This window comes from Asterias amurensis, chromosome 22 (genome assembly GCF_032118995.1).
Source record: "Asterias amurensis chromosome 22, ASM3211899v1".
Lineage (NCBI taxonomy): Eukaryota > Metazoa > Echinodermata > Asteroidea > Forcipulatida > Asteriidae > Asterias > Asterias amurensis.
In genome coordinates, this window is record NC_092669.1 from 6,365,734 (window position 1) to 6,388,777 (window position 23,044).

The window sequence follows — 23,044 nt, forward strand, 5'->3', positions numbered from 1 at the left end:
GCTCTTATATATATATATATGGGTTTGCTCTTATATATATGGGTTTGCTCCTATATCTATGGGTTTGCTCCTATGTATATATGGTTTTGCTCCTTTATATATAGTTTTGCTCCTATAATGAATAGGGTAGATGGCCTTAGCTTTCTATCCAATCCGGACCTTCTTCAGAGGCATAAAACAAGTACAAACAAATACATATCCATTTATAGAAAAAGAGAGGGGGAAAGGGATTAAGGAAAGGATCCAGAAAGAAGCGGGAAAATAACAGCCAATCAAAGTTTCTATTTCAGAGACAATATTGGTGGCTATGAACCAATAGGAGTGAAGTGGCGAGGACAAAGGATGTTTGGAATGAAAGGATGGGTTACTGGACCATAAAAGTGGTAAATGTATTATTCGACAACAATGCAGGGAGACATGAAAGGGTAGGATTAGAGAGCAAGTTGCATCATGATGCAACTAACAATGGTCAATTAATAAGAATAGCAAGATCAAAGGTATGATGATTTTAAAAATAGGTACGAGGGACCTGTGGAAAAAGGGGGGGGGGTACTTACATCAGATAGTTACAGTGATGAATTTATAAAAACAACTTTAAACAAGATTAAATTATACTTTATGTACAGAATATATATAACACATAAGTTAATAGGCCGAAGTGAAGTGGAGGGTAATGAGAAGTTATTTAACACCAGTGTTTATGTTAAGTCCAAAGGGTTTGACCAGTCCTTACTCTATGGTTTGACTGTCTTGAGTTGGTGAATCCAGGTGAGTGTGATTCTCTACTCTTGCGGTGTGTGTCATCACCATTGCAAGCTTCAATCACCAGAAGTTCAACATCACTGACACTATGATTGGGGCTGTTGAAGTGGATAGAGACTGGGTACGGTTTCTTAGTCTTTATGGAAGAGACATGATTAGCAAAGCAAAGACTAAGTTTGGTCTTAGTCTCTCCCACATATTGTAGCCCACATCTCTTACATGATATGACATAGACTACATTAGACGTGCTACATTCAGAGTCGGTCTTGATGTTGTATGAAGAGCCAGTGGTATGACTCTCCACCTTAAGTCAGGGCTTAATGTGCAGACACGTTCTGCATTTGGAACGGGTACATTTGTGACAGCCCAGTATATCTGTCGGGGGTTGTGTTTGGACTGTACCTGGGGGAAGTTTGGCCCTGACTAGTATGTCACCAAGGTTCTTAGGGCGGCGGAATGCAACCATGGGAACCTTAGGGATTGCTGAGTGTAACCTGCTGGAGGAGTGAAGTATAGGCATGTTATTATTGAGAATTGAGGGAAGTTTGGGTAGTTTGGGGTGGAAGGTGGTGACCAAAGCAACTCTATTGGTCGGAGCTTTTGCTCTTATATATATGGTTTTGCTCTTATATATGTGGGTTTGCTCTTATGGTTTTGCTCTTATATATATGGGTTTGCTCATTTAGTCATAAACGGCCCCTCATACTATACATCTAAAACCGTATTAGTGACCTCATTGTGCACGAGTCATATTTATTTGAGAGGAGGAAGGAATTATACATTTTGGCGTCCACGGAGCATAGAGTAAGTTTGCTTGATGACCACCTTGTTTGAACAACCGACAACTGAAGATATTTCATTATTTTTACGTTTTGAACTTGCTTTATCGATACGTGACGGTAACTGTTTCCCAATTGGGATTAAGAAGGTAAAGAATTACTTATATATTTTGTTGTTGATTAAATTATTTTTTAATTAAGTGCATACCTCGAATGATTGAAGATGTGCGCACTGCGTGTGTGCATTAATTGGATGGCTTGAAACAACATGAATATTTTGTCAGATGCAGTTAGAGGTATGTAAGGTCGCGCGTATAGCTGCAGATGAGATTACTTCAGCCGGGGTTCCTTAAAGACACTGGGCACTATTGGTAATTGTCGAAGACAAGTCGTCTCACTTGGTGTATATCGACATGTGCATAAAAAAACAAACTTTTGAAAATTTGAGGTCAATTGATCGTCGAAGTTGCGAGATAATACATGAAAGAAAAAAAAGATGCTTGATTTTGAGACCTCAAAATCTAATTCTGAGGTCTCAAAATCAAATTCGTGGAAAATTAGTTCTTGCTCGAAAACTACGTCACTTCAGAGGGAGCCGTTTCTCACAATGTTGTACACTATCACAACCTCTCCCCGTTACTCGTTACCAAGTTAGGTTTTATGCTAATAATTATTTTGAGTAATTACCAGTAGTGTTAGTGTCTACTGCCTTTAACACGAATGCTTGGCTTTTGTTTTTTGTAACCCGTTCTAAAATATATTGTCGAGATGTCAGTTATGGCAATGTACAATACCCCTTTTCGACGGTCGTTCAATGTTTTGTAGGTTTTTAAATAATGTTATGATTTGGGAGTGTCGTGGCCGAGCGGTTAAGAGCACCGGATTCAAACGCTGGTGTTTCCGATCAGCAGAGTGTGGGTTCGTATCCCCAGCCGTGACACTTGTGTCCTTAAGCAAGACACATAACCATTGTTTCGTCCTTCAGATGGGACGTAAGGCCGTTGGTCCCATGTGTTGTGTAAACGCATGTAAAAGAACCCAGTGCACTTATCGAAGGGGCTCGCCCCGGTGTTCCTGGCTGGATTGGCAGCATATTGCGCCACAGCACCTTGTAAAACCACTACATGGTGCTAAGGATTAGGTCTTCTATATCTCAAAATTCACCCCACTCCTTGCAGTAGTAATACCTGGCGCTTTGTATACTTTGGCAAAAGGCGCGTTATAAATACGGTTATTATTAGTGCTTGCGATTGGTTCTCGGTTGTTCGTGTGGAGGCAACTACCAATAAAGAGTATTTTTAAACGAACAGCACTTTTGTTTGTGAACATACATAGTCATAGGATCACCACGCTGCAAAAACTGGAGTGTTAAAATTGACGATCTGTGTGTTGTTAAAGAGAATCAGAGTTAACAAAATAAAGAGTGTGTTAAAATGAACCCTTCTTTAAATCCAACTACCTTGGTGTTAACTTAATATCATGTGGTGTTTGGGTATCCGTATATGACTAAAAAGGTTGTGTCACGTTTAACACCCGGTGTTTGCAACTGGTATTTGTATTATTTATTTTAAAGACAGTTGACACTATTGGTAATTACTCAAAAAAGTTGTTACCTAAGAAACTAACTTGGTTACAACATTCTAAGAAATGGCTTGTCCTGAAGTAACGTAGCTTTTGATAGAGGGGTAAATCATCACCCAATGAATAACATACTTCAGCTGAAGCATTTTTTATGCATCTAGAAGCATACAGAGCAAGTGCACCACGAATGTTTTATTTTTATTATGCATCCAAAAACCCACACAGTTGTGCACAAGGGTGTTTTTTCTCTATTATTCTCTTGTAAATTCGATTACCAAAACGTTCACACACAAAGTGAAATTACTGGTCTTTACCAAATGTGTCCAGTGCCTGTAGCGGCAGCAAAGACGGCTATCATTATCAACAGTTGTTCTTGGTGACGTATTTATAAATGTCGCATACAGACAATGGAATACATTAAAAGGAACTAAAAGACTATAAAAACATCTAAATTAGGGGAAGATCATTAGCAGAAATTATTACATTACAAGTTCTGTAAAAACATGAAAACATGTATGTCTGTGTTTTGTTTCCTTGTCTGTCTGAGTTGATTTCCTTTTTACAAGCTTCTGCTTTTCAAAGCGGCCCATACTCTATTTATTACATCGGTGTTTCCTGTTTCTTAAAGGATCATTACAGACTTGGTTTTGCTGGCAGTGTAAGCACTTTATGTAATGCCCTATATACATAAACTGACAAACCTGTAGAAGTTCGAGATCGATCGGCCATCTGGCTCACGAGAGAATAGTGAAAAACCGATTACAAATTTTGCGTTGCATCGATGAAAAAAAAGATAAGATTAATAATAAAAAACGCGAAATTAGATTATTTATTTCTCGTCAAATATGAAATTTCAGACAGTAATATTTCAAGGGATGTTTTCTACTATCATCATCATTGGATCATGTAAGTTTTATGTAAATCTGTGATCTTCACGATTTTTGTTTCTTATCAATTCTGTAACGTTTTCCTTTAATGATATAATTTTTTGCATTACTCCGTAACTGTTGATATTTTGATATGGAAGTATGGACATAAAATGTCTATTTGAGTTTAATGCATTGAATTGAAATCGAAACTTTCGTCAACAAGTTATAGAAGCACATGTTAATTAATAATAATACTACAAATAATATAAAGAAGACAACGCCTCACAACCAACAACAGAATAAGTACAACACATTCTAGAACATGCATTGCAGCAAACATGTCATAAAACAGAAGAGTTTGTTGTTGTTGTAGGGCCGCGGAACAAAGATATGAGAAGAAGTTAAAAAAAAAAAAAAAAAAAGATATGTATTTATTAATGTCCAAGATAAACAGCGGAAATCACTTCAAGAAACGTACAACACTAAAACAGATTCATTATTATGCTGGGGAACATCAGTGGGAAAATATATATTACATTACAAGTTCCATAAATAAAACATGAAAATGAAATCGGAGTTTTCAATCACAAGTTGAGAGAAAACAAAATTAAACACTCGAATAAATACAGAACATGAAGAACTAAAACATTGCACTTTCCCGGGCAAATTCGTCAAAAGTCATAAAGTTTCATTAACACGCATTCAAATTCAAACGTTTCCCCGAATCCACGCAATTTAGCTAGGGTTTCTTATGTGCTGATGCTGCATTGTCATTTTCACGACCGGGATTCGAACCCAAACTCTGATGAACAGAAGCATCAGAGCTTGAGTTCGGTGCTCTTATCCACTAACCCACGACACCCCACTTTATAGCTTTGATCGTTATAAACTGCACTACGAAGTGAGTTCTCCAATTTATTGGTCTCAACGTTTCGACTAGTCTTGGTTCAAGACTCTCCTGGATTTGTCACAAGAGAGCGCGCTATCAACCCCAACGCGCTAGTATACAAATATTGACTGCTTCGAGTGCTATGGTTAAAACTATGACTCCCGAGGTGATCCCCGTAGCGTTCTGTTTTCCCGAGGCGAAGCCGAGGGAAAATAGAACGCTCCGGGGATCACCTCGGGAGTCATAGTTTTTAACCATTGCACGAGTAAAAGCAGTCAATATTTGTTTTATAACACCCCGAACATTGCTAAATACTGTACTATTATTATTAAGTTACAGACCTGAATGCTACAATCCACGGACGACGCGAATACAGATTGCAAACACTTTTGCTGAATGTGTTGCATGTCGTGTCGTGCAATCCGAAATGGTTACAGACTATTAATTTATCATACTCGTACACGCAACGGACGTCTGGGTACTGCAAGCCGTGTGCTAGTCTGTCGGACTAGCGCACGGCGCCATGTGCTAGTCTTCGGACTAGCGCATGGCAAACCGACGGCCGTCGTGTAGCAAAACTAAGACATGTCATGTGACGCGCTCTAAACCAATGAGCAGGCAGAATCTTTGCAAGGGGTGTTATAAAACCCAACATCACCCGAGAACCGCTATCACAGGATAGCCTTTGCACATTCGTTAAATCCCCCCCCCAAGAAAAAAAAAAAAGAAAAAAAAAAACGGGAAAAACATAATGCGCGTGCGTAGGTTTCCCGCAGAGCCCGCCCCCTTTTTTTTTTTTTTTTTTTTTTTTTTTTTTTTGGGGGGGGGGGGGTGGGGGTGGGGAGATTTAACGAATGTGCCAAGACTCTCCTGTGATAGCGGGTCTCGGGTGACAGCGGTGCTCGGGTGATAGCGGTTTGTGGTTGATAGCGCGTTGGGGTGATAGCGCGCCCTGTTGTGACAAATCCAGGAGAGTCTTGAACCAAGTCTACGTTTCGACTTGCTTGCTCTAGTCATCGCTAGCTCTTGTCATGCGACCCGTTCGCATTGTAAAAGAAGATACACGTCAAACAAAGGGTAACGTTGCCTTTGATCGGGCGAGTTGGTCTATGAAAAGCGTTTGGAAACCGTTTGTTATAAATGTGTTTGGAAAGATGTTTTAAAAATAGAATGTAATATTCACCACAAAATAGTTCGCAAAATAAAAGGAAAACCGTGCAAGTTCGAGGCATATTTGTGTGGGCCATTATATTATACTTTTAAAGGCAGTGGACACTATTGGTAGTTACTCAAAATAAATATTATCATAAAACCTTTCTTGATTACGAGTAAAGGGGAGAGGTTGATAGTATAAAACATTGTGAGAAACGGCTCCCTCTGAAGTAACGTAGTTTTCGAGAAAGAAGAAATTTTCCACGAATTTGATTTTGAGACCTCAGATTTAGAACTTGAGGTTTCGAAATCAAGCATCTGAAAGCACACAACTTCGTGTGACCATGGTGCGACAAGGGTGTTTTTTCTTTCGTTAAATTTCGCAACTTCGAGGACCGATTGAGCTCAAATTTTCAAAGGTTTGTTATTTTGTGCATATGTTGAGATACACCATGTGTGAAGACTATATTCTTTGACAATTACCAACAGTGTCCAGTGTCTGTAAAACATCTTCCCAACCATATGCATTTTATAACAAACGGTTTCAAACACTTTTCATAGACCAACTCGCCCGATCACAGGCAACGTTCACTTAAAGTAAACTAATCATTATTTGTTATGATTTTTGTTTAGTGTACTCGAATCGCATTTGTTGCTCGAGAATAGAGGGCGCTGTTCATAATGAGTGGTCTCTACCAGGCTACGTGCCAGGTGATGAAGCTAGTTATTTTGCTTTTTACCTGCAATTTTACACTAGCAGGTAAGTATTTAAATTCACATTCAAACTTACATTTATTACCATACTTCATGAAAACAGTACAAACAAAATTTATACAGGAGTACCCATTAAACAATGCTATTTTATAAGTCAGAGATTATTTAAGTATGGAGGCATCATCTTTTGTTGTATCTGTATGTCCTTTGTTGCTTTTGGGAAAAAATAAAATAAAATAATTTTGAAGCCGAGGCCTGTGTTGATATGCTTACAGTTAGGGACAGACAAACATAACCTAAACAGGAACAAGAACGCACAGACAGACAATTAGAACAAAGACAGAAATGGTAAAGACAACGATGATAAGAATAACAATATTAACATTAACAATATTAAAGGAACACGTTGCCTTCAGATTTCACAAAATTTTACGTTTGAGGGTGTTCCTTATACTTATTAAGAGTTGTTCTTGCAATAAAACACATTTAATGTGTTGTAATTAGTGAATGGTAATTAAAAAAAAAAAAAACACTGACCTCTGACCCCGAAACATGGCCCGCGAAATATATACGTTTTTCAAGCCGTCAAAACGATCGTCCGTTTATGCGCGATGCACAGCAGTTAGGCTGGCACCGTAGCCAATAGCCTGGTAAACCTACCAGAAGAACACGAGGTAACATACCGTTCTCTACCATACGACGTTGTGTGAAATGTAAACACACCATTTTGCTGTCAAAATGGATCGCCGAAAAACACAGATTCAGCTCATTGCTCTACGCAAAGAGATGATTGAAGACACGTCCAAAAAGAAGGAATGGACACCTCGCCAATCAGGGTAAGAATAATGTAGTGGGACATGGACTAGCCGACGAGAGAGAGAGAGAGAGAGAGAACGGACCGTGATTGTTTATACCCAATGCAATGTTATTGTTAGTTATTATTGTGGACGTGACACGTAAATTCACAGCCATGACAGCCGCAACACTGAGTTGTGAGAGTACATAAATGTACATGTACTATGACTAGATTACATGTAATTTTGTAGATCTATTCACTCGGTGCATAGATGGGAGTGGGGATTTGAATCGAGTGTCCAGCGTCCTAATGACTTGGCATAATTTACCCTAATTTACTTTGATGCTACAATTAAAAGAGTCGTTTATCTGGCTGGGAAGGGGAGGACTTTTGTAAAAATTGTAGAAATACATTTTAAAAATACTAAATAGTACAGATTTATTAAATGTTTTTGTATATTTTTAACAGTTTACCCAAAATATTGTACCCAAGTCAACTCGTACCCAAGTCAACCCGAATTCTTTCAAAGAAGTGTGACCTTTCAAACAATAAAAAATAAAATTGTCGAGAACTAATAAGTTATATCAATGGTTATGAATTTCTTGTTGAAGGTACTATGTGAGCAGATGCCAGGACTTGGCGTAAACATCTTGGAGACCTCATCTAACCCAACCAAGCTGGTGTGTTTGTACCAACTGTAGGGAGATGCCAACATAACAGGAGAGGTCATGCTGCAAACAAAGGCCGGATGAATGCTTCTCAAACTTGGCAGTAAGAGAGTGATTATTTCATACTGTCAATGGCATGTGCATGTATAACAATATACACATGTACTGTCAAAGCAGTCCAGTTTTGTTATATGATATTTTGATCTGTCCGCCCCCCCCCCCCAAAAAAAAAAGGAAAAACAAAGTAAATGTGTAATTACTGTAAACAAATATTTAATAAGGAAACACAAATTTAAGCTTTCATTCATTGTAGTTACTTGTAAACAGCCTCCTTCGCCAACGTTGCATTACCAAAAAACTTTACACTGAACAGCCACATCCCAAATTTTAATAACATCATGTCTTTGACCAGCAGCCGATTTCACAAAACTTTATGCAACTGCGTAAGTCCACTTGTGCAACGTTTATAGAGCAACTTGCGCCATTAAAATTGCGCAAGTGGACTCACGCAGTTGCGGCTGCAGGTAGGTAATATTTGCAAAAATGTCACTTTAATGAATCAACATCAAGTGCATGGGTTTTATATTCCATATACATGTACAAATAACCAATTTTTATTTTGTTAATTGTTTCAAAAATGTTTGTGTTTATATTTGAAAAGATCTTGAGGCACCTTGTTCTGGACCACCATTAGAGTTGGCACGACATCACAGGAATGACATGTACACCAGGGGAGCATGATGTACACAACAAATGACTTTGCCACCCAGCCAGCCTTCACAGACAACATGTGTTGTGTCAGAATGGTACTGGAAATAGAGTAACACTACCTAGTTACTGTTTGTAAAATCAGGGATATATTTCCAGATAGTTTCAACTTTCATGTACACATGATTTATGCAAAACAGGTTTTACAAATGGCAATATTTCCTGTTTTCAACAAGTAGATTCTTATTCATAAATTAACACACAATGTCAATATTTCAACTTATTATTATTTTCTTTTGCACATTACTTATGTCAACAAATCATTGAATGTGATGTGAGCAGAGTTTGTTTTCATTAAGTTTAATTTGAAGTACATGGCCAATTGTTTATACAATCATCATATTTATTGTATTATTTATTTGAGATTTCGATATTTTGTAATAAAAAACACACTAGAACAACAAATACAAAAACATAAACAATCTGTAATCAAATAAATTTATCTGAAATATCTTTTTTCTGTATTCATAAAGAGACATGGATCATAGATGCAACAAGTTTGATAAACACAGTGCCATTTCAAATTTTTAACCTTAACCCTTGCAAGTATATTTTGATTTCAACCACATGCCTGTTATGAAATGCATGGTCAGAATGATGTTTTAGAACTAGTCATATTGTTGACTAGCAGACCATGTTAGTTCGAATAAGTAAAAGTTTTAAAGGAAAACCACCGAGTTGCAAGTCATACTTGTGTTGATCATTCTATTCTACTTTTAAAACATCCTTTCTAACCATATGCATTTTACAACCAAATCACTTGATCTAAGGCATTGGTCTCTCTAAAGGGACTTTATACCTTAGATGTTGGTAATTACTAATTTGTGATCATAAAACTCACTTGATTAAGTCTACATGATGAGAGGCATGTCAAAGGACTTGTTTCTATACTGCAATGGTGTTTTTCTTTCACTGTTTCTTGCAGCTTATATTGCCAAATTTAGCCCAAATTGTCACATGTTTATTATTGTATGCATAAATATTGAGGAGATACACCAACTATACTAAGGATACTGCATGGGACTATAGTGTTCTTTGGCAAAGGACAAATTTAATTAGTGTACTGCTGTGAATTGTAAAAACATTAAATAAATTGTCCACATTTTTTTATAAAGTTCCTCTTAATTTGTGACAAAGATTCTCTTTGATTACATACAAACTCTAGAACTTGCCAATAATGCTAATAATGCACTGACCTTATATCTTATGCACACCTGTACAGACAATTTTGTAGCCAAATTGTGGAAAGTTACATGGAAATTAAATTTAAGAAGTGGAAAATCTGGATTTGTGTTTTGCTACAAGTTCTGTTGGTAGTAGTGGTGGTGGTGGTATTGGGGGGGGGGGGGTATAATATTTCGAAACAAAGGCAGAGAAATATGGAAGCTATAAGACGTAGTTGTTTGAGTTGCAACGTGAATCAAGATGGATCCTTGTTCTTTATTCACCTCTGAACTTTAACCTTTGAATAATAAACCTGTATGACAACAAGTCAATAGAGGGCGCTATGCTACATCTCTCCCCTTTTTCAAGATAGAAAATGTTAATGATTTTGTTTTAGATAAAAATTTAAACCAAATCAATTGGGAGAATGCATAGCCAAACTTTCTAAAGTTGTTAAAAGAAAAAGGTTGAGGGCAAAGAAAATGTAAAAAGGAAGGTTCTCCAGTTTCTTTGTTTTGCTCATGAAGATTACGGCTTAAGGCTTAGCAGAGCAAGAGAAGTAAAAGAAATAAAATTTCATAGCAGAATCCTACAACAGTTCAGAGTCATTTTTGTTATTTGTTGTCCTTTACTATTCGGGAGTTACACATAGTCTTTGAACCGAATCGGAGCATGTTTGTCGCGAGAGGGTCTATTTGAGTTCGCTGATGGGGCTTGTTCTTGTTCAACTGATGGCGTACGTGTAGGTTCCTCCTTTCCCACGAATTTCTTGCAATGGGAGACGTTGCGAGTTACAACATGGTGGTCATGTTGAGCAGTGATCATTGGGCCCTTTTTATCAGTGACCGTATAAGGGCGAGGGTGGTAGGGAGGGGTTGTTTTGCGGAGCGTGTGAAAGTTTTTGACGAGAACAGTGTCACCAACAGCAATAGTCGATGGTATTGTGTGACGGCGTTTGTCAGCATATTGTTTCATTTTCTGCTTTGCTAACTCATCCCGTTGGCGAAAGTTGAGCTGTTGGTCGTGAGAAGAGTTGTGTATCTGCGGAATCAGTGTGTTGATGTTGCGGCCGAAGCGTGCAGCCGCCGGAGCAGTGCCTGTGCTGCAGTGCGGGGTTGAGCGATATGCACGGAGAAATGTCCAAAGTTCTTGTTTCCATGGCTTACCTTCTGCCTCAGCACAGCGCACAGCTTTTTTTAGCGTTTTCATGAAATTTTCTGCCTGCCCATTTGCCTCAGGCCAGTGTGGAGTTATTTTGCGGTGGCGAAAACCAAGATATTCGGAGAAGGTTTTGAATTCTGCGCTGTTGAATGGGGGTCCATTATCGGTTTTCACGACTTCGGGAATGCCATGTGATGCAAAGATTTTGTCAAGGATGGGAATCGTAGCGCGAGCTGATGTTGAGCGTAAGATTTCAACACATGGGAATCTGGAGTAATCATCTATGCACACAAGAAGGTAGTCTCCGGAGATGAATGGTCCACAGAAATCAACACTGACGTTTTGCCATGGATATGCGGGAAGCTCCGTCATTGACAAGGGTTCGCGTTTGTGCTCTCGAGTGGAAGATTGGCATGCGAGACAGTGCTTAACAAGTTCTTCAACTTTCTGATCAATATTTGGGAACCACACCTTCTCACGGAGTAGCGACTTTGTTTTTGATATTCCCTGGTGACCAGAGTGGGCAAGACTGAGAACACGCTGTTGCAGAGTGGAGGGGATGACGATACGTTGCTCGCGCAATATTATTCCGGAGTCTGTCACTGTGATGTTCTCGCGAACAGCCCATATGGCGGGGTAGCTTTCTTTGAGTTTGAACCATTGTCCAGCGCGATATGCTTGGATGGAGGATTGGAGTGATAGATCTTTGGCAGTTTCTTGACGGATTTCTTCAAGGGTTATTGCTTTGGGGGTGGAGTGGTGTGCGATCAGGTTGACAAACTCCTCAGTTTCTACAGAGAGGTTGTTGGATTCAGAGTTTGCGATAGGATGTCTTGACATGTAATCCGCTGGATTGTCCTTCCCAGCACAGTGAATAACGGACATGTCATACGACTGGAGTTTTAACAGCCAGTTTTGTATCCTTGGAGATGTATTTGCCTGTGGCTTTGTGAATATTGGTACAAGTGGTTTATGATCGGTGACGATTGTGAATTTTTGTCCAAATACATACATGTGGAAGCGAGTAACACCCCAAGCTATGCCTAGTGCCTCTCTTTCGATTTGGCTATATCGTTGTTCAGTTGGAGTGAGCGCACGACTTGCATAACTCACCACTTTACTTTGTCCGTGTTTGTTTGTTTGTGTGAGCATTGCGCCAAGACCAACCGGACTAGCATCAACCCATATTGCAGTATCTTTAGTTGGGTCAAAGTATGCACCGACTGCTTCCTGTGAGAGTGATTCTTTAAGCAGTTGAAGAGCATTGCGGTGTGTTGCATTCCATTCGAATTTTGTGTTTTTCTCTGTCAGCACTCGAAGGGGTTCAGTTATGGTTGACAGGTTTGGTATGAAGCGCGAACTATAGCTTGCCATACCGAGTAGGCTGCGGACCTCAGCCGGGCTTTGTGGGTCACTGGCGTTTTTGATAGCATCAACCTTTGCGGGGTCCGGGGAGACACCTTTGCCGCTGAAGACGAGCCCAAAGAAGTGAATACGTGGCTGAGCGAACTGACACTTCTCGTTGTTAACAGTTAGGCCCTTTAGTTGTAAACGCTCCAGAAGCAGGTGGAGCCGTTTGTTATGTTCCTCGACGGTAGGGGCATGGATAAGAATGTTGTCTGAGACATTGAGTACACCTTGTATACCTTCGATGGTTTGCCGAATTGTGTTTTGGAAGACTTCACTAGCGGATGAAATGCCAAAGTTTAGTCTTTTGTATCGCTTGAGTCCAACATGTGTAGCAAATGTAGTTATATACCGACTTTCGGGTGATAGTTCAAGCTGATGGTATCCTGAGCGGAGATCCAATTTTGAGAATACTCGTGATCCATTGAGTTCAGCGATAAGCTCATCCATAGTTGGTGTTGGGTGGCGTTCGCGAATTATTGCTTTGTTTGCAGCTCTCATATCTACACACAAGCGTATGCTGTCAGGGCTGTGTGGTTTTGGGACTGCGATTATAGGGGATACCCATGGAGTGGGACCAACTGCATCCTCGATGATGTCTTGGTCTTCAAGTTCTTTCAGTTGTTTTTCAATTTGTTTTCTCAGGTGGAAAGGGGCTTTGCGATGTCTTTGAGCGACAGGGGGTACAGATTCATTGATGTGGAGTTGTACCTGGACTCCTGCTAGTTTGCCAATGCGTGGAGCAAACAAGTTTGGGTAGGAAGTGGCAAAGTCATTATTGTTATGATCAGTGATGTTGTTAACCGGATCATTGATGGTAATAAGACCTAAATCTTGGGCTGTTTGGAGGCCAAGGAGACATCCAGCTTGGTTGTCAACAACAAAAACGTCGGTTGTTATGAAGTGGTTTCCTGTTTCAAGGAGTGCTGTAAACCTACCAAGTATGGGCAGTGGCTCTTTCACGCCGTATGGATAGAGGCGTATGTGTGTTTTCCTGAGAGTTAGTGACTTGTGGCGTGAGATACGACTGAATGTGGATTTGTCGATGAGGTTGCGGGGGCATCCAGAGTCGATAATGACAGTCACTTTAGAACCTTCAATGGAAATGGTTGCATGTGGCTTTCGCGAGGTTGAATCAATTGCAAAAACGTACTCATCATCGGAAGATGATGATGCATTGTGTTCATCTACATTCCTGACCGTACGTGGCTTGTTGTTATATGGTTTTTGTTGGCTTTGAGAGGACCGACAAACCGACGAAAAATGATTGAGCTTACCACAGGAGTTGCATTCCTTTCCTTTGGCTGGGCAATCTTTATCATGTGGGTATTGTCCCCCACAGAAAAAGCATTGCTTCGGCTTGTCATTCCACTGCTTGTTTGCATTGTCACGATTGGTAGATCTGCCCTTGCTGGGAGTTTGACTCGACGGTCGCTTTGAAATTTTGTTAACGGTTTGATGGCTTTCGGTGTGATTTTCAACGCCGCCAGCCCTCTTTTCTGACAACTCAAGGGATCGAGCAAGCTCTAGCAACTGTGATAGTGTGTAAAGCTTCTCAAGCGCTCGTCGGCGAAGTGTTTTTGAAGAGCATCCCGTAATGATTTGTGTGAGCAGTTCACGATTGAGATCAGAGAAGTCACATTTCTTTTGCACTCGAAGTCGAGTGCAAAACTGATCTACACTTTCCTCTGGATTCTGAGTCAGGCGCCTGAAAAGGATGGTCTCATATATAGGGTTCTGTTTTGGAACGAAATGAGTTGTCAAAGCTTCTTGGGCCTTTTCATAATCATTCTCATCGCCCGTGTCAGAAAGTGTATCAAAAACAGTCTGAAGTTGCTCACCTCCGAAATGTAGAAGTAATGCTCGCTTTCTTTTAGCTCCAGTGATGTTGAATCCGACCATAGCTCCTTCAAAACGTTTCAGCCATTTCTCCCATTTGACACTGAGAGCGGTAGGTTCACTGTAGGGGTCGAACGGAGCCAGGGTTGGCATGTTAGATGCCATGATTAGCCGATTAGCTTACGACGTGTCCAGATAAACACGTGTGTGATGACTGTGAATAAATGTTCAGCATTCAGTTCAGGAGTGCGACCGAAAAATGTCCCGAAATCTCACTTTTGTTTGTTGGGATCGCCTTGAAATTAGAGCACTCGACAGATGATGATTACGCTGTGAGTTGAAACAGATCCCATCCTCGTCGCCATTATAATATTTCGAAACAAAGGCAGAGAAATATGGAAGCTATAAGACGTAGTTGTTTGAGTTGCAACGTGAATCAAGATGGATCCTTGTTCTTTATTCACCTCTGAACTTTAACCTTTGAATAATAAACCTGTATGACAACAAGTCAATAGAGGGCGCTATGCTACAGGGGGGGGGGGATGGCGGTTGCGGGTAGAGGCCATCCTTGCACCCTTAGCGGTAAGCCTGGGCGACTAGTGTCGCACTCCAACTATTGAATCCTGAGTCGAGTCGCGACTATTGTTTTCAACTATTCGGTTAAACGTGCTACAAAAATAGTTTAAAAAAAATTGCGTCTCCCTGTTTGGTGAACCAATTTAGTCGCTCATGACTATTCATGACAACATAATTTACTTACAGAACACAGTCGGACATCAGTGACACAAATCTTCAATCTTTTCCGCTTGAATTAGACTATATTGTGCTTGCGGCACACATTGCCACAGTGCATCGTGATAATTAAAATTTTGTTGCGACTAGTGTCGTAGTCGCAACTATTGGATGGAGGTGCGACTAGTCGATTAGTAATTTTCACTGGTCGCCCAGGCCTAATTAGCAGAGTTTTCCTGTCCTGCGAAGAAGCCGGTTGTCATCTAACCGTGCTTGGAAAACTTCTTTGATGTACGTGTACTCTTTCTTGTCCATACCGGCTTCAATAATCACATCACCACCCAACTTTCACTGTGACCTGGGAATCAAGTATCAATACAAAAATGTTACAAATTAATAAAATTGTTCCCCGTTTCTGATTTTGTTTTGTAATTTTTGAAAAGAGTTCTTCTAGACTATGGCCCTTTTCGAAACCACGGCTTTGGCTTTGGATTCAGCTAGGGCTAGCTTGGCCCCGCAGATGTTTGAACAATACTGAGCGTGCTTTGCGTAGGGATTCAGACAAGGGGACGGAGTCTGAAGCCGAATCCATAGCCGATGCCGTGGTTTTGAAAAAGACCTATGGAAGCTTCATTTTTGTGGACAAGAGTATTAATTTATTTTAGCTTTCCTTGCCAACTACCATTTGCAGTATGTGCACCCTGTTCAGATGCATCGCACCGTAAATTTTGCTGTCAAATGATTCTGAGCAATGTAAACAGGAGCTACCTCAAATAGTACTGTCCAAGACCAAGGTCAAGGAATTACATCCCCATAATAGACATAAACATTATTTTATAAAATAATGAATGTATACCCCGAAGAAAGGATCATGTTGGCAAATAAGACAAGTGACATCATCTATCCTATGGCGATGGACTAGTATTAGTAATAGACACCACTGTCCTGTTGCCCTGTGACTCTACATAGGTACATGCAAACAGCATAGAGAAAGGACAGAGAAGTAAAGTCCCTGTAATTTTGTATCTAAAAACGAACTGTGGGGTATAGGCCTATGTGACTCGCAATTGCATACTATACTTACGCGGTAAACGCCTCTGCATGTCTGAGCAGATGTTTTATTGAGAGGATGAACTCTCTAGCTGTAGTTTTGGTGTGGGAGGTCATGACACGTCCATTTTCAACTCCACTCGCTAGTTAGTATACGGGTACTAGACATTCTTCCGTGTACAAAGTGTTCGCATTACTAGACTGGCCCCGCTAAAATCCTACATCGTACGAGCAAGAACGGGGAGTTCACTGCGTCTGGGGAGGTCTGGCCGCGGGGACTGATGGCCCGCTGGACGGCAGCCGCTCGGCCCCGGGACGTGGGCTGAACTTGCTGCTTAGATAGATTAATAAAAAGTTAACTTAAGGTAGGCCCTTTTATTTTTGTTCATGAACTGTTTTGTTGTTGTTGGAGTAACCATCGAGGAAGAGATAGATACAAATGGGTTCGTAAAATTGTTAATAATTGCTCAGTCGTATAGTTCAACGGCTGCGACTGGAAATAAGACTAGTGAATTTGGCGGCCATTTATGGGAGTCAAAATCTTGACCCCCATAAATGGCGGAGCGTTTTGTTTCGAGAAAGTTAGCAAAAGTGAAGCAATTCTAAGGCATGTTTGTGTAGATCATTGTCTTCTACTTTTTTAACATCTTTCCAACCGTAATCATTTTACATCAAACGCTTGTCATAGCCCCAAAACGCCCAACAAAGCGCAGCCCGAAGGCAACGTGTTCCTTTAATATGAATAATACCTCCACTGGCACAACACCGGACGGTCCCAATCCACTCTACTCACAGCCGGAAACAAAATAACTTAATTGGTGGCGGGTAGGACTCAATATATCAAATAATTAAGGATTTAGTAATAGTGTAATACTTCTCATTTATTGATTTAATTTTTATGCCAGTGGTTATAGTGAAAGTTATTGTGATTGTTTTCTTGTAGGTAGTTGTAAATAAATAAGTTTTTTTGCCATAACTTTTAAGGGGTGGTTACCAAACTTACATCTTTCCTTTATTACTTGTGTCATAAAACCCCGGGCCACCCTGCCTTCACGCGCAATGCGTCCGAGAAATACCATGACTCCAAAGCACCCCTTAAAAGTTATGGCAAAAACAAGTTCTGATATTCAGCTTTCGATAATTACAAAGCAAACTCTGAGAAAACATTTCACTTCGAAACTATGTGGTTATTAAACAATATATCAGTTTTTATAAAACAAAAACCAAAAAAAGAATGTGAGAAGCGTTACTGTCACAACGTTTCTGAGATTATTCATTGATAGTAGGGATACTTTTCCTGCGTGAAAATATAAGTTAAGGATTTTAGGAAAAACGCGACCACCTTTTGTAACGCAAATTTCTAGTATTAGCTTCATGGCATACATCAATACCGTTATATAGAAATAAAACGGTAGAATGGTTCCGAAACTAAAAAAATAAACTTTGCCTTAACAACGTGTACTGATAGCAGTACACACTCAAACAAAGGCGTTGGATGACCATAACTCTGCAATAAAGTAATCATCCAAAGACCAATATAAAGCTATACATTTCTTCAAAGCGTAAAGACCTAGGCCTAATTTCATAGAGCTGCAGCCTAAGCACAAACAATTTGCTCAGCATGAAATGTTTTCCTTGATAAAAAAAAGGATTACCAACCAAACTTCCACGTGATTTTCAGTATCAGCAAACAACAGCTGAATACCAGTAACAAGCTAAATGCAACAAATGGAAATTTGGTTGGTAATCCTGTTTTAATCAAGGAAGAAATGTCATGCTAAGCAAATTGTTGTGCTTAGCAGCTCTATGAAATTGGTTCCAGATGATCAGAAACCCACGAGTTTGAATCCGGCGCTCTTAACTACTAAGCCATGACACGCCATGTGCACTTACATGATTCTCGCAATATCTGCACTTCATAAACACAATTATCTTTTTGTTTGTTTTGTGGTTTTGACTGTTCTTGTTAAACGGCCCGATGATGGGAGCTCATAATTTTAATTTCTTCATTCCCCCCCTTTTTTTGTGTTGTGCTTATACTTGCAGGTGATTTTGCATTGATCGCTGATCTTTTTAATAACAGCATTTATGCGGGAAGCATGGGCAAGGCCCTTGTCGATTTGACACCGCTCCCTCTAAGTGGCTTAAAGGGTCCATTGGCCGTTGACTACGACCCAGTGATGGAAATGGTTTACTGGACTGAGGTTCAAGGTGTGCCGTCTTCAAAGATAGCTAGAGCTCATCTGAACGGCAGCAATCAAATGACACTCGTTGAAAGCCTTAGAGGTGAGACTATATTATGCATTGGTTAAAAGTGAACACAATTGGTTTGCCACGTTGTCCTGCTTGATTTGCACTAAGAAAAAACTCAGAAAATTCAGCGGTAACGAAAACGATAACGATACTGCGCAAAGAGAACACATTCGATTGGTTGAATTGCTCCATTCGGAATACGAGGGCGTGCATTTTTTTAACGTTTTCGTTTTCGTTCCCGTTAATCAAGGCCTGTGTGACCGCGCCTTTGTGATACTTTGTTGTTTTCTAAGACAATAATCTGCATCTCCTCCCCTTACAGTACCGGATGGTTTGAGTTTGGACCTGACTTCTCGCATGATGTACTGGACGGATATGGTTTATATGCACATTATGCGAGCCACTATGGATGGAGAAAACAAAGAAGTTATCGTTGAAAATATTGGATCCCCTAGAGCCATCGTTGTTCACCATCTATCGGGGTAAGGGTTTACTTTACACTGAGCTATCGCCTTTAAAGGGAAGGTACACGTTTGGTAGTTACTCAAAATGTGTTCTGCGCCTCTGATAATTTTGTATGTAAGGGGCGCAATGTAAATTTTAAATAGTATTAGTATTATTATTGTTGTTGTTGTTGTTGTTGTTGTTGTTGTTGTTGTTGTTGTTGTTGTTGTTGTTGTTGTTGTGGTTGTTGTTGTTGTTGTTGTTGTTGTTGTTAATGTTGTTGTTGTTGTTGTTGTTGTTGTTGTTGTTGTTGTTGTTATTTTAAAACCAATATTAACTTAAAAACTGACTTTGTAACGAGCATTGGAGAGCTGTTGATAGTAAAAACATTGTGGGTAACAACTCCCTCTGAAGTAACGTAGTTTTTGAGAAAGAGGTAATTCCTCAATCAAAAAATAAAAGACCGATTGATGAGCCCAAATTTTTACAGGTTTGTAATTTTATGCTATGATGGGATACACCAAGTAAGAAGACAGGTCTTTACCAATTACCATTAGTGTACCTTCACTAATTCTAAATCTGAGGTCTCGAAATCAAGTTCGTGGAAAATCATCTCTTTCTCGAAAAGTCACCTCAGAGGGAGCTATTTCTCACAATGTTTTTTACTTTCAACCTCTTCCCATTACTCGTAATCAAGTAAGGTTTTACATATGCCCAACAAATATTTTGAGTTATTATCAATAGTGTCCACTGCGCCCTTTAAGTATAAGTTTTACACCAATTAGAATAACTACCAGTATATTGTTTTGTCCTCATCAGGTTCATCTACTGGACCGACTGGGGGGATTACCCTAAGATTGAGAGGGCAGATCTAGACGGGGGAAATAGGATAACCCTGATTGAAGGAGAGTTGGGCTGGCCAAACGGAATATTAGTCGATCACGAAAGTAAGGATTTTTACCCCGTCTTTGATATCTCATTATATAAACATTACATTTTTTTTCTTTGCTCACAAAACAGTTGCTGGCAGTGTGAGCACTTACTGTAGTCCAACATGTACATAAACTCACAAACCTGGTGAAGTTTGAGATCGGCTATCTGGGTCACGAGAAAATAGTGAAAAAAACGAGTCCATATTTTGGATGACACCGATTAAAAACAAAAAGCGCTTCTCCTCAAATATGACGTTCCAGACAGCAATACTTCAAGGGATGTTTTCTACTAACATCAACTATAGACCGTTTTATGTAAATCTGTGATCCCACAGACGCGATTTTTATTACCACTTTTGTAATGTTCCTCGTATCTTCTTTGCCATCTTACAGATAACATGATGTATTGGTGCGACGCCAGCCTCGACTTGATAGAACGAAGTGATCTTCTTGGAGAAAAACGGCAGGTCGTCAAAAATTTGACGGAGCTTAATCTCCCTTTCCATCCTTTTGATTTGGCTGTTTACAAAGATGAAATATATTGGACTGATTGGAACTATGTAGCTCTTCTTAGGGTGAACATAAATGGTCTAGGGGAGCAGTTCTTTGGGGCACGCGTATTCGAACGGGCTGCAGGACTACACATTCAATTAGGTTAGTTGCCCATAATTATCGAGGAGTTTTGATGACCGTTAACATTGGTTCAACTCTTTAGGGGCACAATTGACACACTTGGAAACTGTCAAAGACCAGTATTTTCACTTGGAGTATCCTAGAATAATGTGTAAAATAACAAACCTTTGACATTTTTTTGCAGAACAATCTTGCAACAAATTGGCTGAAATCTTGCAATGATTTGACAGACATCTTGCAGTGATTTAACTGAAATCTTGCAGTCGTTTAACGGCGATTTTGCAGTCGTTTAACGGAGATTTTGCAGAGGTTTAACTTTAAGCTTTCACTGATTTAACGAAAATCTTGGAAGTGATTTTGCAAAAATATCTTGCAACAATTTGACAGAAATCTTGCAATGATTTAACTTAAATCTTGCAGTGATTTGACAGAAGTCTTGCACCAATTTGACTGCAATCTTGCAGTGATTTGAACAAAATCTTACAATAATTTAACAGATATATTGTAGTGATATGACTGAAATATTGTAGTGATTTGAACGAACTCTTGCGATATTTGGCTGAAATCTTGCAGTGATTTGACTAAAATCTTGCAGTGATTTAACTGAATTCTTTCAGTGATTTGACTCCCATAAAGCAGTAATGTGGCTGAAATCTTGCAGTGATTTGACTGAAATCTTGCAATTATTTGACATAAATCTTGCAATGATTTTGCAGTAATCTTGCTGGGATTTGACTGAAAACTTGCAGTGATTTAACTGAAATCTTGCAGTGATTTGACTGAAATCTTGCAATGACTTGGCAGAAACCTTGCAATGATTTAACTTGAATCTTGCAGTGATTTGACATAAATCTTGCACTGATTTGACTGCAGTCTTGAAATCTTGCAGTGATTTGACTGAAATCTTTCAATGATTTAACTTAAATTTACACTGATTTGACAGAAATCTTGCAATGATTTAACTTAAATCTTGCAGTGATTTGACAGAAGTCTTGCACTGATTTGACTGCAATCTTGCAGTGATTGAACAAAACCTTACAATAATTTGGCAGATATATTGTAGTGATATGACTGAAATATTGTAGTGTTTTGAACGAACTCTTGCGATATTTGGCAGAATTCTTGCAGTGATTTGACTGACATATTGCAGTGATTTAGCTGAAATCTTGCAGTGATTTGACTGAAATCTTGCAATGATTTGGCAGTAATCTTGCAATGATTTGGCAGTAATCTTGCAGCGATTTGATTGAAATCTTGCAGTGAATTGACAGAAGTCTTGCACTGATTTGACTGCAATCTTGCAGTGATTGAACAAAACCTTACAATAATTTGGCAGATATATTGTAGTGATATGACTGAAATATTGTAGTGATTTGAACGAACTCTTGCGATATTTGGCAGAATTCTTGCAGTGATTTGACTGACATATTGCAGTGATTTAGCTGAAATCTTGCAGTGATTTGACTGAAATCTTGCAATGATTTGGCAGTAATCTTGCAGCGATTTGATTGAAATCTTGCAGTGAATTGACAGAAGACTTGCAGGGATTTGAAAAAACACACTTAGCCCGATGCCTGCCTATCTAAGATAAAATTGCTGTCATAAATTGGTTTTCACTTTTTCAAAATAATGATTCATTTTGTGATAACTAGAACCCGACTATTGTGAAAGTTCCCCGTGTGAGACTGGAGCGACATGTGTGGACATCATCAACGGGTTTGAATGTTTGTGTCCTCCCGGATCTGCAATATGTTCTCAAGGTATGTAAACGTTTGTAATATTATTCTTAGCTGTTCCGACCGTCCGTCGGAACAGGTATTGTTCTCGTCTAGATTTTTATTGTTTTTATTATTAGCTGTTCCGACCGTCCGTCGGAACAGGTTTTGTTTTCGTCGAGATTTTTATTATTTTTATTATTATTATTAGCTGTTCCGACAGTCCGTCGGAACAGGTATTGTTTTCGTCGAGATTTTTATTATTTTTATTATTATTATTATTATTATTATTATTATTATTATTAGTATTATTATTATTATTATTATTATTATTATTATTATTATTATTATTATTATTATTATTATTATTATTATTATTATTATTATTATTATTATTATTATTATTATTATTATTATTATTATTATTATTATTATTATTATTATTATTATTATTATTATTATTATTATTATTATTATTATTATTATTATTATTATTATTATTATTATTATTATTATTATTATTATTATTATTATTATTATTATTATTATTATTATTATTATTATTATTATTATTATTATTATTATTATTATTATTATTATTATTATTATTATTATTATTATTATTATTATTATTATTATTATTATTATTATTATTATTATTATTATTATTATTATTATTATTCTTTGTTTCTCCCTAAATCCCTTAGCGTTTGTACACGTTTTTGCGGCAGCCTAA

General features: G+C 38.8%; 1 protein-coding gene and 1 long non-coding RNA gene across 3 annotated transcripts in view; both read left to right on the forward strand.

The window, feature by feature from the left end:
• Positions 1 to 1,555: 1,555 nt before the first annotated feature.
• Positions 1,556 to 23,044, forward strand: part of LOC139953820 (low-density lipoprotein receptor-like) — a 48,276-nt gene continuing 26,787 nt past the window's right edge. For both annotated transcript variants that reach the window (XM_071953390.1, XM_071953391.1), the window contains exons 1-7: positions 1,556 to 1,690; positions 6,666 to 6,792; positions 18,378 to 18,617; positions 18,907 to 19,066; positions 19,848 to 19,975; positions 20,354 to 20,614; positions 22,246 to 22,353. In XM_071953390.1, the coding sequence (XP_071809491.1) occupies positions 6,714 to 6,792; positions 18,378 to 18,617; positions 18,907 to 19,066; positions 19,848 to 19,975; positions 20,354 to 20,614; positions 22,246 to 22,353 (976 nt within the window). In that variant the 5' untranslated portion in view covers positions 1,556 to 1,690; positions 6,666 to 6,713. The remainder of the gene's footprint in view (positions 1,691 to 6,665; positions 6,793 to 18,377; positions 18,618 to 18,906; positions 19,067 to 19,847; positions 19,976 to 20,353; positions 20,615 to 22,245; positions 22,354 to 23,044) is intronic.
• On the forward strand, positions 7,401 to 9,296 carry LOC139953835 (uncharacterized). The gene is made up of 3 exons (XR_011788015.1): positions 7,401 to 7,582; positions 8,154 to 8,313; positions 8,872 to 9,296. It is a non-coding gene; the product is annotated as an uncharacterized lncRNA (long non-coding RNA).